The sequence below is a fragment of the Sorex fumeus genome, unplaced genomic scaffold, assembly GCF_029834395.1.
Source record: "Sorex fumeus unplaced genomic scaffold, SorFum_2.1 ptg000028l, whole genome shotgun sequence".
Lineage (NCBI taxonomy): Eukaryota > Metazoa > Chordata > Mammalia > Eulipotyphla > Soricidae > Sorex > Sorex fumeus.
In genome coordinates, this window is record NW_026606085.1 from 6,661,288 (window position 1) to 6,675,929 (window position 14,642).

Genomic DNA, 14,642 nt, shown 5'->3' on the forward strand with positions numbered 1-14,642 from the left:
ATACATACATATAAAAAAAAAGATCATACACCATGACCAAGTGGGATTCATCCCAGGGATGCAAGAATGGCTTAACATTCACAAGAAATCAACATAATTCATCATATCAATAAAAGAAAAGATAAAAAAAATATGATCATATCAATAGAAGCAAAGAAAGTATTTGACAAGATCCAGCACCCATTTATGATGAAAACTCTCACCAAAATGAGAACTGGTGGAAATTTCCTCAAGATAGTCAAAACCACAGTAGAACCACAAACCTACAGCAAACATTATCCTCAATAGGGAAAAACTAAAAGCCTTCCCCCTGAGATTAGGAACAAGAAAAGGATGTGTACTCTCACCACTTCTATTTAATATAGTACTGGAAGTACTTGCCATAGCAGTTAGGCAAGAAAAAAGATTTTAAGGGCATCCAGATAGGAAAGGAAGAAATCAAGCTCTCACTATTTCAGATGACAGGATACTATAATTAGAGAACCCTAAAGGCTCTACTAAGAAGCTCCTAGAAACAATAGACTTTTATAGTAAAGTCACAGGCTACAAAATCAACACCCAATAGTTCATGGCTTTCCTATATGCAAATAAGAGAGAAGAAAGTGATATGAAAGAAGCAATGCCATTCACAATCAAGCCTTAGAAAATCAAGTACCTCAGAATCAGCTTAACTAAGGAGGTAAAGGATCTGTACAAAGAAAACTACAAACTACAAAGTGCTATTTCAAGAAATAAAAGAGGACATGAGGAAATGGAAAAACATCCCCTGCTCATGGATTGCAAGAGTTAAAATAGTCAAAATGGCAATACTCTCCAAAGAATCACACAGAGTCAATGTGATCCCTATAAGGATACCCATGACATTTTTCAAAGAAATTGGTCAAACACTCCTGAAATTCATATGGAACAACAAGCCCCCACAAGTAGCTAAAGCAATTCTTGGGAGAAAAAAAGATGGGAGTCATCACCTTCTCAAACCACACTCTGTACTACAAAGCAGTAATAATTAAAACAGCATGGTATTGGAACAAAGGCAGAACTGCAGACTAATGGAATAGAGTTGAATGTCCTTGCACACAACCTCAAATATATGATCATCTAATCTTTGATAAGGGAGCAAGAAACATAAAGTGAAGCAAGGAAAGCCTCTTTAACAAAAGGTGCTGGCAAAACTGGACAATTACATGCAAAAAATGGGCTCAGACCTCTACCTAACACCATGCACAAAATTCAGATCAAAATGGATTAAAGACCTCAACATCAGACCAGAATCCATAAGGTACATTGAAGAAAAGGTCGGCAAAACCCTCTACGACATTGAAGCTAAAGGTATCTTCAAAGACAAAATGCCACTGACCAAGCAAGTGGAAACAGAGATAAACAAATGAGACTATTAAACTAAGAAACATTTGCATCCTCAAAAGAAACAGTGCCCAGAATACAAAGACAGTCTACAGAATGGGAAAGGATATTCACCCAATACCCTTCTGATAAGGGGTTAATATCAAGAAGGCACTGGTTGAACTCTACAAGAAGAAAACATCCAATCCCCTCAGAAAAATGGCACAATGAAATGAACAGAAACTTTCCAAAAGAAGAAATCTGAATGGTCAACAGGCACATGAAAAATGTTCTTCATCACTAATGATCAAAGAGATGCAGATCAAAACAATGAGATATCATCTCATACCACAGAGACTGGCACACATCCAAAAGAACAAAAACAACAGGTGTTGGCATGGATGCAGGGAGAAAGGGATTCTCCTTCACTGCTGGTGGAAATGCTGACTGGTCCAGCCAGTTTTGGAAAATAATATGGATGTTTCTCAAAAAAATAGAAATCAAGCTCCCATCTGACTGGCAATACCACTTCATGAATATATCCCAGAGATGCAAAAAAGTACAGTAGAAATGATATCTGCATTTGTATGTTTATTGCAGCACTATTTACAATAGCTAGAATCTGGAAAAAATCCAACTGTCTGAGAACAGATGACTGGTTAAAGAAACTTTGGTATGTCTACACAATGGAATACTATGCAGCTGTTAGAAAAGATAAAATCATGAAAATTGCAGATAAGTGGATCAACATGGAGAGTATCATGCTAAGTGAAATGTGTCAGAAAGCGAGGGACAGACAGAGAATGACTGCACTCATTTGTGGAATATAAAGTAACAGAATGGGAGACTAACACCCAAGGATAATAAGAGATAAGGGCCTGGAGGATCACTCCACAGCTTGGAAGGCAGCCTCACATGCTGGGGGAAAAGGCAGCTGGGATAGAGAAGGGACCACTAAGTGAATGATGCTTGGAGAGCTCACCCTGGATGGGAGATGTGTGCTGAAAGTAGACTACAGACCAAACGTGATGGCCACTTTCTACATGCACTGCAAAACAAAACACCCAAAAGGAGAGAAAGGGTAAAAGGGAATGTGCCTGCCTGTTTGTGGAGGGGTGGGGGAGTTGGAGGCGGAATGTGGTATGTGGTGGGGGTGGCGAGAGGGATACTGGAAACATTGTTGGTGAAGAATGGGCACTGGTGAAGGAATAAGTATTCCTTCATTATGACTAAAACAATCACCAAAGTTTTTAAGTCTGTGACTGTATCTCAGTGATAAAAAGAAATAAAAATTCTAAATTCCAATTAAAAAATAATTTTAAAAAAATCTTTTATGTTTGGTTATTAAAGTATGGGTCTCGTGATTTTATTGCGATTAACTCTAATTAGATATTTAGCTCTACCATTCCTTAGCACCACCAGTGTACTGAATCCCCTTGAGCCCTGCTCCAATTGCTTCTTATCGATCTCTTCTCCCTATCTTTCACTCTATATCTAAACTTCTCCCTGTACTCTGGGACCAAACGTGATCTAGGTACCAAACCTCCCTCCCTTCTTTAAACCACTGCATTTCCTCATCGAGCCTCTCTAAATACCACAAAGAAATGATATCATCCAATGTTTGTCCTTCTTCAAGGTAACTTTATTTAACATCTTCCAGTTCCCTCCATATTGCAGAAAATTGTATAATTTCATCATTTCTTACAGCTTCATAATATTCTATTTTGTACATATACCATATCTGCATGATCCAATGATCTGCTAATGGACATTTAAATTGATTCCAAATCTTAGCTATTGGACTGAGTGCTGTAATGATAATGATGTGCATATGCCTCTTTGAATGTTTTTCTGTCTTGAGGGTAGCACTGTAGCACTGTCCTCCTGTTGTTCAATTTGCTCGAGCAGGCCCAGTAACGTCTCCATTTTGAGACTTGTTGTTACTGTGTTTGGCATATTGAATACATCACGGGTAGAAACTTAAAAGTAGAATTGCTGGGTCAAAAAGTAGCTCAGAACCCTGCATACTGCTTTTCACAGGAATTGAACCAGATAAAACACTGTATGTCAAATACCCAATTACGAATAACTTGGCTACCCATTGTGCTTTAATAAAATAAAAACTGGGAAAGCAAAATAATTTACACATTAAAAAAAATTCCAGACCTCAAAGCTTTCAAAATCATTTCAAGTACTAATTCCTTATGTACTTACCTTAACTGTAGTTTCACCATTCCTTTCATACCGATTTCGTTGCTGAATATTCTCAGCAATATCTTGTGCAATTTGGCAAGCAGAATCATACACTGAAAACCTATGCCAAAGAAGGAGAAAATGTTCAAGTTTCTTTAAAAGAATTTCTGTATGCTGGAGAGCTAGTACAGCCAGATAAGGTACTTGCTTAGTGACACACAAAAACCTGAGTTAACGCCAGGTACCACATGTGTTCCCCTGAGCATCAGAAAGTGATTTTTTTTTAATGAATCACCATGAGGCAGTTAAAGACTTACAAACTTTCATGCTTACATATCAGTCATACAATGATCAAGTACCCATCTCTCTACCAGTGCCCATTCTCCACCACCAATGCTCCCAGTATCCATCCCATTCCCTCCTTATTCCCCCCTCCTCCCTGCCTCTGTGGCAGGAACATTCCCTTTTATTCTCTCTCTCCTTTAGGGTGTGTGGTCTGCAATGCAAGTATTGAATGGTCATCATGTTCAGTCTATAGAGTCTATAGACTACTTTCAGCACACATCTCCCCTCCCAAGGGGGCCCTACAAACACCTTTTATTTTGGTGATCGCTTATCTTTCTGAGCTGCCAAAAAGTGATTCTTGAGCACAGTCAGATGTGACAAAAAATAAATAAAAACAGAAAGAAATTTCTGTATTATATCACTTAATCACTTAACTTCCTGTTAGTTGTTGATTTGCTTGAGCGGGCGCCAGTAATGTCTCCATTTGTCCCTGTTGCATGCTAGTGTAGCCCAATGGCATCTGTTCGCTCTGGGAACATGAAGAGCCTCAAACCGATCGTTCATGATCTTGATGAAGAAGTCTGACCATCTGGTAGGTGGGCGGCCACGCGGTCTTTTGACATCCCGTGGAATCCAGTCGGTAACAGCTCTAGTCCAGCGGTCGTCTTTAAATCTCATTACGTGACCAGCCCATCTGATTTTTGACACCTTGGCAAATGAGACAGCGTCCCTGATTCTTGATGGTCGACGGATGTCAGAACTCCAGATTCTTTCTCTCATTTGAGTGAAACGTGATATTCCAAGCATAGCTCTTTCAATTCTTCTTTGGGAGACCTGAATAGCGTTCTCATCCTGTTTACATAGGGCCCAGGTCTCTGAGGCATATGTTAATGCAGGAAGAACAGTGGAATCAAACAGATGTGCCCGGAGCCGGAGGTTCTTCATCCTCTTAGCTATTTCTTCGACGTTCTTGAAGGCGTTCAAAGCCGCTCTCTTCCTCCTGCGCAGCTCGGGTGCCAGGTCATTTGTCATGTTGACTTCTCGACCTAGGTGCACATAGCTGTTGCATTCGGAGATGGTCGTTCCGTTGAGAGTGAATAGGGCATCAGGAACAAGGCTGTTTCTCATAAACATTGTCTTCGTAATATTCAGCTGTAATCCTACCTTTCCACACTCACGGTCAAAGTCGGCCAGCATTTGTGCCTCTTGGCTGATGTTCGGTGTTATTAAAACAATGTCATCAGCAAAGCGGAGGTGGTGTAGTTGCCGACCATCTATCTTCACTCCCATTCCTTCCCATTCCAGTCGTCGCATGATGTTCTCGAGGGTGGCACTGAAGAGTTTCGGTGAAATGGTATCGCCCTGCCAAACCCCTCTATTGACATCAATGATTACTTCTTTGTAGAATGGTGAGATCCTGGTAGTGAATCCGCAATACAGCTCACAGAGGATCTTGATGTATTGGGCTTGAATGCCGTGATTGGCTAGGGCTTCAATGACCGCTTCCATCTCAACAGAATCAAAGGCCTTCTTTAAATCAATGAACGTTAAACAGAGCGGCATCTTGAACTCCCGAGAAACCTCAATGAGCTTGGTTATCGTGTGGATATGGTCGATGGTGCTGAATCCTTTGCGGAACCCAGCTTGCTCGCATGGTTGTCCTTCATCTAGTATTCTGCCAATCCTATTTAGGATGACTCGAGTGAACAACTTGTAGATGACAGACAATAGGCAGATGGGGCGATAGTTGCCAATGTCATGGATGTCTCCCTTCTTGAACAGTAGTACGGTCCTGCTGGTTTTCCATTGGGACGGAACCTTGCATTCAGACAGTCTGAGCCAGTGTATTGATGAGTACTGACGGCAGGTTCTTCAGGTGTTCAGGTCTGACCTTGTCTGGGCCAGGTGCTCTTTGTTTCTTTACTGACGAAATGGCGTGTCGGATTTCGGAAGGGAGAACGTTGGGAACGACATATCCATCCTGTGGAATTTGGTATGTCGGCAAGTGGACATGGCTATCAAAGAGATTTGAGTAGAAGTCATAGATAATCTTCTCCATTGCCGTTCTGGAGGATGTGATGGATCCATCAGGACATCGGAGGGCAGTCATTTTGGTCTTGTAGTTGGCGAAGGACAGGCGGGCGTTACGAATACTTTTCCCGGCTTCTGCCGCATCTACCAGCACTTCTGCTCTTCTCTCTTTGAGGTCTTCCTTGATCGCATCTCTGCACTGCTTTGCAAGCTCGGACGTTAGCTTGCGGTTACCTGAGGCATGCGCCAAACCACGCTGGCGAATAAGCTCAAGAGTTTTCGAAGGCCGGCGTTTTTTTGTGGCTATCTCTCTCTTGGCGTTCCTCGCACATTCATGGAGGTGCTGAACCAGTCGATTGTATTCCTCGTCAATGTTGTCAACAATGGCATCTTCCCATGTTGCCGCAATAGTGCCAAAGAGCTCTGTATTATATACTTTTATTTATATAACAAATTCAAACAGGAAGGAACAATAGCATTATTAGAAATAGCAACAAGTACTGCACAGGAATTATTCTAAGCCAGAACCTATTCCAAATATTCATCTGCACACTCACTTAAACGAAAAATTTATGTGGCATGGGGTTGTGCGAGGACCTTAACACATGAAGGGATGATGATATTCTGGTAGCTCACTGTACTGAGCATTTTCCAAGTATTGGAGAATCACTGCCACTGTCACAGTCCTCCCGTTGTTCATCGATTTGCTCAAGCAAGCGGGCCCAGTAACGTCTCCATTTTGAGAATTGTTGTTACTGTGTTTGGCATACCAAATACGTCACGGGTAGCTTGCCAGGCTTTGCCATGCGGGTGAGATACTCTCGGTAGCTTGCCAGGTTGTCCGAGAGGGGCGGAGGAATCGAACCTGGGTCGGACAGGTCGGTCATGCGCAAGACAAACACCCTACCGCTGTGCTATGGCTCCAGCCCTATTGGAGAATATATCAGTTGGAGAATATATCAATAAACAAATGGACAAGTCTCTGATTTCCCAGAGCTAAGTAAAGGAAGAAAGGCATAAAACAAATATACAGAGTATGTTCAAATTTGATCTGGGCTAAAAACAAAGCAGAATTAAGAGACACTATGACAGGCAAGGTGAAGAAGCTAGCCAGGCTTATGACCTGGGAAAGTGCTTTTATAGTACACACAACTTGTACTGTTTATCCCATAACAAAATACTCAGGAGACAAAGGACACACACCAGGCATCCAAAAGCCCAAATCCTCTTATCCAAATTCTATTTAAACTTACACTAAGCTTCTACTTGTTTTTGTAACAGACTTTTGCACTTTTTCAACAGATTTTTGCACTTTTAAGGATTCATAGGGACTTAACAATCATACCTTATTTATTTTCCTTCTGAGTAGCATTTTTACTTTATGTATGTTGTATAGAAAATACTTAAACATATACATATTTCATCTTTCCTGACCTACAAGAGCTTCTAAAGAGGTGGCATCATGATTCAACCAACATGTGTTGCAAGATTGTACCAGAACTACTTTTAAAAACCGCTTCAAGTTCCAAATTTTGCTTGAAAAAATTAACAATCTGTTTGGTATGTCTAACAATGCTCTAACAAAGAAACTAGTAGTTGACACAGAAATACTCTAGCTTTAGCAGAAGAGAAATAGTCGACAGAATATTAAGAATGAATTCAGGAAGACATGAGACCATTGAGGCTTTACCAAAATTCCAGTCTGTCAGAAGGTCTGATATATATATATATAAACTCAAAGTCATAATATCACATAGATAAGCCCTCTGAGATTGTAGACACTGGAGACAAAATATGGTTGAAGCTTACTGGCAGAAAAATGAAAAATGATAAGATAAAGGTATTTCTCTCCATGAAAGCTGTTGGCCAAGAAAAAGATATCAACCTTAACAATGTTATCATTGAACAAAAGAGATGGAGTTAACCCTTCCAGTAATACAATAGACAGGAGATCACTCCTGAGGCTGTTTTCAGTACTACTTGGAAAAAGTATAAATACCTCTTTGCACATGGTTGTTTCATGTTAAATAGAGGAAATTCTATAACAGATAAGGAACAGAAGAAAGAGGCAAAGTCAGCATAGTTAGAAAAGGACCCATGGACCCCATATTCTAGGAAAACAAAGAAGAAAATGAAACTGGGAGACTAGAGGTCATCTGGACAAGAGATTAAGGCATACATCAAAATTTTCCAAGATAACAAAGAAGAATCATGAAGAGTAGAAAGAATGAAGGGCAGGACAGAGCTGATAGGAAAATTAGGAGTTTTATGCCTTAAGGGCTCCTAGAAAGCTTTTATAATGAGAGTAGGTTGGTTTTCCACACCACTGAATTCTTTTCTACGGGAAATGGCTTCACCTCATGCAACTGATAAATTTGGAGAAGCATATACCTGAATGAGTTCTAAATAAGATGCTGTTTCCTTATGTTTCCTTATCTCTTCTGATTCCTTTGCACTGATCAAGTTAACCTATTCATACATTTTTATTATGATCATGAAAAACTTTGTTAAGAAAAAATTCTTAGAATACATCAGATATTAGTAATTTGTATGTAATTTTCCTACACATTTTAAAATATTGTTATGATTCTTGGGCTGGAGCGATAGCACAGAGGTAGGGCGTTTGCCTTGTGCGCAGCCAGCCAGGTTGGACTCCTCCGCCCAGCACAGAAGTAGGGCGTTTGCCTTGTGCACAGTCGAAGCCGGGTTCCACTCCTCCGCCCCTCTAGGAGAGCCGAGCAAGCTACCAAGGAAAGCCCACACGGCAAAGCTACTCATGACGTATTCAATATGCCAAACACAGTAACAAGTCTCAAAAGGGAGACGTTACTGGGCCCACTCGAGCAAATCGATGAACAACGGTGAAGATAGTGTTTATTTTGTTTTTATGATTCTTAAAACTTATTTAACTCTCAGACCCGGGACTTTGGATTGCACCGCGCAAGCCCCGGAGGCGGCATCCCGCGGACGTCGGGCAACAAAGCTGATCGGAGCCCCTCTGCCTCTCCCTTTCCGCCGGGAGGCACAAATCAAGAAATCTCATCCCTACACCTACACAACAACATGAAGAAACAACGCAAATCTCCGCCACAGGGAGACCACAAAGAAATAAGCCCAGAAGCCTCACTAGGTGCTAGCCACCTTAGGGACCTCTCTGACAAGGAATTCAGATATGAAGTCATTAAGATGTTCAATCAACTCGATGAAACAGTCAGACAGATATCCGCTAAACTGAAAGAGGACATGAAAGAAACAATCGATCGCACAATCGACAAAATACAGCAAGAAATGAGAGCCAAAATTGGAAAGCTTCACACAGAAATGGCACGCATCACAGATTCCCTAGATGAAGTCAACAACTCACTCTCTGCCCTCAAAAATAGAATGACCACAGCTGAGGAAAGAATCAGTGACCTGGAAGATCAGCTGCACCAAGCCAACAAGCAACAACAAACAGTGGCAAAGGACCTCAAAATAGCTCTACAAAGAATCAGAGTCCTACGAGATGATTCCAAAAGAAACAACATTAGAATCATTGGACTACCAGAAGCTCAGTGTAACAATCCCAATGAAAAAACCATGCTTGAACAAATCATCGCCGAGAAATTCCCAGAGCTCCACAATACAGCCATTCAGATTCAAGAAGCCCGAAGGGTGCCAGCTAAAAGAGACCCGAACAGAAACACTCCAAGACATATTACAGTTAGAATGATCGATGCTGCCGATAGAGACACAATACTGCAAGCAGCAAGGGCAAAAAAGGAAATCACATACAAAGGAGCACCCCTGAGATTCACAGCAGACCTATCAGAGGAAACCCTACAAGCCCAAACGCAGTGGCGAGATATAGTCAAAAAACTCACTGAAATGAATGCTTCACCGACAATACTCTATCTGGCTGAACTCTCACTCAAAATCGAAGGAACGCTACACTATTTTCTAGATAAACAGCAGCTCAGGAACTTCATAGACTCAAAACCAAACCTAAAACAAGGACTAAAGGGGCTACTATAAGACAAGACAAACCCTACAACCACAACACACCCGCACAGAAACATGACACAAAACCCCATAACCATACTCTCTCTCAATGTCAACGGTCTCAATTCACCATTGAAGAGACACAAAGTGGCAAAATGGATACAGAGACAGAACCCAACATTCTGCTGCCTACAAGAAACTCATCTCAACACTCAGAGCAAACATAGACTCAAAGTCAAAGGATGGAAAACAATCCTGCAAGCAAACAGCTCCTGCAAAAAAGCTGGGGTGGCCATACTAGTATCCGACAACATTAATTTCACCTTGAAAAAGACTAGAAGGGACAGTGAAGGCTATTTTCTCTTTATCAGGTGATACGTACAACAGGAAAAAATCACACTCTTAAATGTATATGCACCTAATGAGGGAACAGCTAAATATTTAAAACAACTGCTAACAGATTTTAAGGAGGACATTACAAGCAACACAATAGTACTTGGAGACTTCAACATTGCACTATCACCTCTGGACAGATCAACAAGAACAAAACCCAGCAAGGAATCATTGGCTTTGAAAGAAGAAATAGAAGAGAGAGGGCTTATAGACCTTTACAGGGCTTTACACTCCAAAAAGAAAGAATACACATTCTTCTCCGGTGCACATGGAACATTTTCCAAAATAGACGATGTGCTAGGACACAAAACATACCTCAACAGAATCAGGAAGATAGAAATAGTATCAGACATCTTTTCAGACCATGATGCACTGAGGATAGAAGTGAATCACACACAGACACGGAAAACCAAATCAAACACCTGGAAGTTAAACAACTCGATGCTGAACAACGAGTGGGTCAGGAATGAAGTCAAGGACGAAATCAAAAGATACTTGGAAACAAATGAGAATAAAGACACGAGCTACCAGAACCTATGGGATGCAGCAAAAGCCGTATTAAGCGGAAAATTTATAGCTCTGCAAGCATATCTTAGGTCTGTAGAAACGATGCACATAAACAACTTGACCTCACAGCTCAAGACCTTAGAAAAGGATCAACAGAAAGAGCCTAAATCAGGCAGAAGGAAAGAGATCATAAAACTTAGAGCAGAAATCAATGACATGGAAACCAAAGAAACAATCCAAAAGATCAATGAAACCAAGAGCTGGTTCTTCGAGAAAATAAACAAGATAGATAAACCACTAGCAACACTCACAAAGAAACAGAGAGAGAGAGAACCCTAATAAATCGAATCAGAAATGAGAAGGGGGATATCACAACAGAAACCAAAGAAATCCAAAAGATCATCAGAGACTACTTTGAAAGTCTGTATGCCACGAAACAAGAGAACCTAGAAGAAATGCACAAATTCCTGAACTCCTATAATCTCCCAAAGCTGAATCAAGAAGATCTGGAGTATCTGAATAGACCTATAAACATCAACGAAATAGAAACTGCAATCAAAAGTTTTCCCAAAAACAAAAGCCCGGGCCCAGATGGATTCACTAGCGAATTTTTCCAAACATTTAAAGAGGACCTGCTGCCAGTCCTTCTCAAGCTTTTCCAGGAAATTGAAAAAATGGAAACCCTCCCAAACAGTTTCTATGAAGCCCATATCTCTCTAATACCAAAAGGAAACAAAGACACCACGAGAAAAGAAAACTACAGGCCGATATCCCTGACGAACACGGATGCGAAGATTCTCAACAAAATACTAGCAAATAGAATTCAACTACTCATCAAAAAGATCATACACCATGACCAAGTAGGATTCATCCCGGGGATGCAAGTCTGGTTTAACACTCGGAAATCAATCAATATAATCCACCATATCAACAAAAGAAAAGATAAAAATCATATGATCATATCAATAGATGCAGAGAAAGCATTTGACAAGATCCAGCACCCATTTATGATGAAAACCCTAGCTAAAACGGGGATAGAGGGGACATCCCTCAATATAGTTAAAGCCATCTACCACAAGCCTACAGCAAGCATCGTCCTCAATGGCGAGAAACTGAGAGCCTTCCCTCTAAGATCAGGGACGAGACAAGGATGTCCACTCTCTCCACTGCTGTTCAATATAGTACTGGAGGTACTTGCAATAGCGATTTGGCAAGAAAAAGATATTAGGGGCATCCAGGTAGGAAAGGAAGAAATCAAGCTCTCACTATTCGCAGATGATATGATACTATACCTAGAGAATCCTAAAACCTCTACCAAGAAACTTCTAGAAACAATAGGCTTGTATAGTAAAGTGGCGGGTTATAAAATCAATACCCAAAAGTCCATGCCTTTCCTATATGCAAATAGTGAAAGAGAAGAAAAAGACATGAAAACAATCCCATTCACAATTGTGCCCCAGAAAATCAAGTACCTAGGAATCACCTTAACTAAGGAAGTAAAGGACCTGTACAAAGAAAACTACGAAACACTACTTCAGGAAATAAAAGAGGACATGAGGAAATGGAAAAATATCCCCTGTACATGGATCGGGAGAATTAACATTGTCAAAATGGCAATACTTCCCAAAGCACTGTATAAATTCAACGCAATCCCTATTAGGATACCCATGACATTATTCAAAGAAGTGGAGCAAACACTCCTGAAATTTATATGGAACAATAAGCCCCCACGAATAGCTAAAGCAATTCTTGGGGAAAAGAAAATGGGAGGAATCAACCTCCCTAACTTCAAACTCTACTACAAGGCAGTAATAATTAAAACAGCATGGTACTGGAACAAAGGCATAGCTGTAGACCAATGGAACAGGGTTGAATATACTGACATCTCCCCCCAAGCATACGAGCATCTAATCTTCAATAAGGGGGCAAGAAAAGTGAAGTGGAGCAGGGAAAGCCTCTTTAACAAATTATGCTGGCAAAACTGGACAGCTACATGCAAAAAAATGGGCTCAGATCTCTGCCTAACTCCATGTACAAAAGTAAGATCTAAGTGGATTAAAGACCTCAACATCAGACCGGAATCTATAAGGTACATTGAGGAAAAAGTTGGCAAAACCCTTCATGACATAGAAGCTAATGGTGTCTTCAAAGATGTCACACCACTGGCCAAGCAAGTGAAAGCAGAGATAGACAAATGGGGCTATCTTAAACTAAGAAGCTTCTGCACCTCAAAAGAAACAGTGACCAAAATACAAAGACAGTCTACAGAATGGGAAAGGATATTCGCCAACTACACATCTGATAAGGGGTTAATTTCAAGGATATACAAAGTACTGGTTCAATTCCACAAAAAGAAAACATTCAACCCCATCGAAAAATGGGGAGATGAAATGAATAGAAACTTTCACAAGGAAGAAATCCGAATGGCTAAAAGGCACATGAGAAAATGTTCCACATCATTAATCATCAGGGAGATGCAGATCAAAACCACAATGAGATAACACTTCACACCACAGAGACTGGCCCATATCCACAAGAACAAAAGTAACCGGTGCTGGCGAGGATGTGGTGAGAAAGGGACACTCCTTCACTGTTGGTGGGAATGCTGACTGGTTCAGCCCTTTTGGAAAACAGTACGGTTGATTCTCAAAAAATTAGAAACTGAGCTCCCATTTGATCCAGCAATACCACTCCTGGGAATATATCCCAGAGAGGCAAGAAAGTATAGTCGAAGTGACATCTGCAATTGCCTGTTTATTGCAGCACTCTTTACAATAGCCAGAATCTGGAAAAAACCTGAGTGCCCGAGAACAGACGACTGGTTAAAGAAACTTTGGTACATTTACACAATGGAGTACTATGTAGCTGTTAGAAAAGACGAAATCACGAAATTCACATACAAGTGGTACTACATGGAAAATATCATGTTAAGCAAAATGACTCAGAAAGAAAGGAATAGACATAGAAAGATTGCATTCATCTGGGGAACATAAAGTAACAAAATAGGAAACTAACACCCAAGAATGGCCGAGATTAGTACCAGGAATTCTACTCCATGACTTGGAGGCCAACCACACATACTAGGGAAAAGGGAGCTCAGATAAAGAGGGGAACACCAAATAAAGGTGTTGGGAGGACCCTCCCAGGAAGGGAGAAGCATGCTGAAAGTAGACTATAGACCAAACATGATTGCCACTCAATGTTTCTTTTGCAAACCACAACACCCAAAAGGAGAGAGAGAACAGAGGGGAATGCCCTGCCACAGAGCCAGGGTGGGATGGGGGGTTGGGGGGCAGGAGGGATACTGGGATGCATGGTGGTGGGAAGTGGGCACTGGTGGAGGAATGGTATTTGATCATTATATAATTGAAACCCAAGCACAAAAATGTGTAAGTCTGCAACTGTACCCCATGATGTCTCACTATTAAAAATTTTTTTAATAAAAAAAAAGAAAAAAAACTTATTTAACTTTAACAATATGTCATAAAGTGGATAATATTTGAGACAGTAATATCACTACCAATCATTCATGGCTCTTTTCTTAGACCTTTGATAATCAAGTCAACCTCTTTGGAGGTATTCATGATACTATACACACACACACATACACACACAAAGACACACACACACACAAACATAAATGTATGTATGTATGTATGTAAGGGCTGGAGCGATAGCACAGCAAGGTGTTGGGAGGACCCTCCCAGGAAGGGAGAAGCATGCTGAAAGTAGACTATAGACCAAACATGATTGCCACTCAATGTTTCTTTTGCAAACCACAACACCCAAAAGGAGAGAGAGAACAGAGGGGAATGCCCTGCCACAGAGCCAGGGTGGGATGGGGGGTTGGTTGCTTCCACGTGGCTGACCTTGTACTCACTTTTTTCCATTCCCCTTAACATGAGTCTATA

At 40.9% G+C, this 14,642-nt stretch overlaps 1 protein-coding gene across 1 annotated transcript in view; it reads right to left on the minus strand.

Annotated features, from left to right (window-relative positions):
* The window catches only part of STX8 (syntaxin 8), a 343,238-nt gene that overhangs the window by 325,704 nt on the left and 2,892 nt on the right, over positions 1-14,642 (minus strand). The window contains exon 2 of the mRNA XM_056114921.1: positions 3,556-3,655. Coding sequence (XP_055970896.1) covers positions 3,556-3,655 — 100 coding nt within the window. The remainder of the gene's footprint in view (positions 1-3,555; positions 3,656-14,642) is intronic.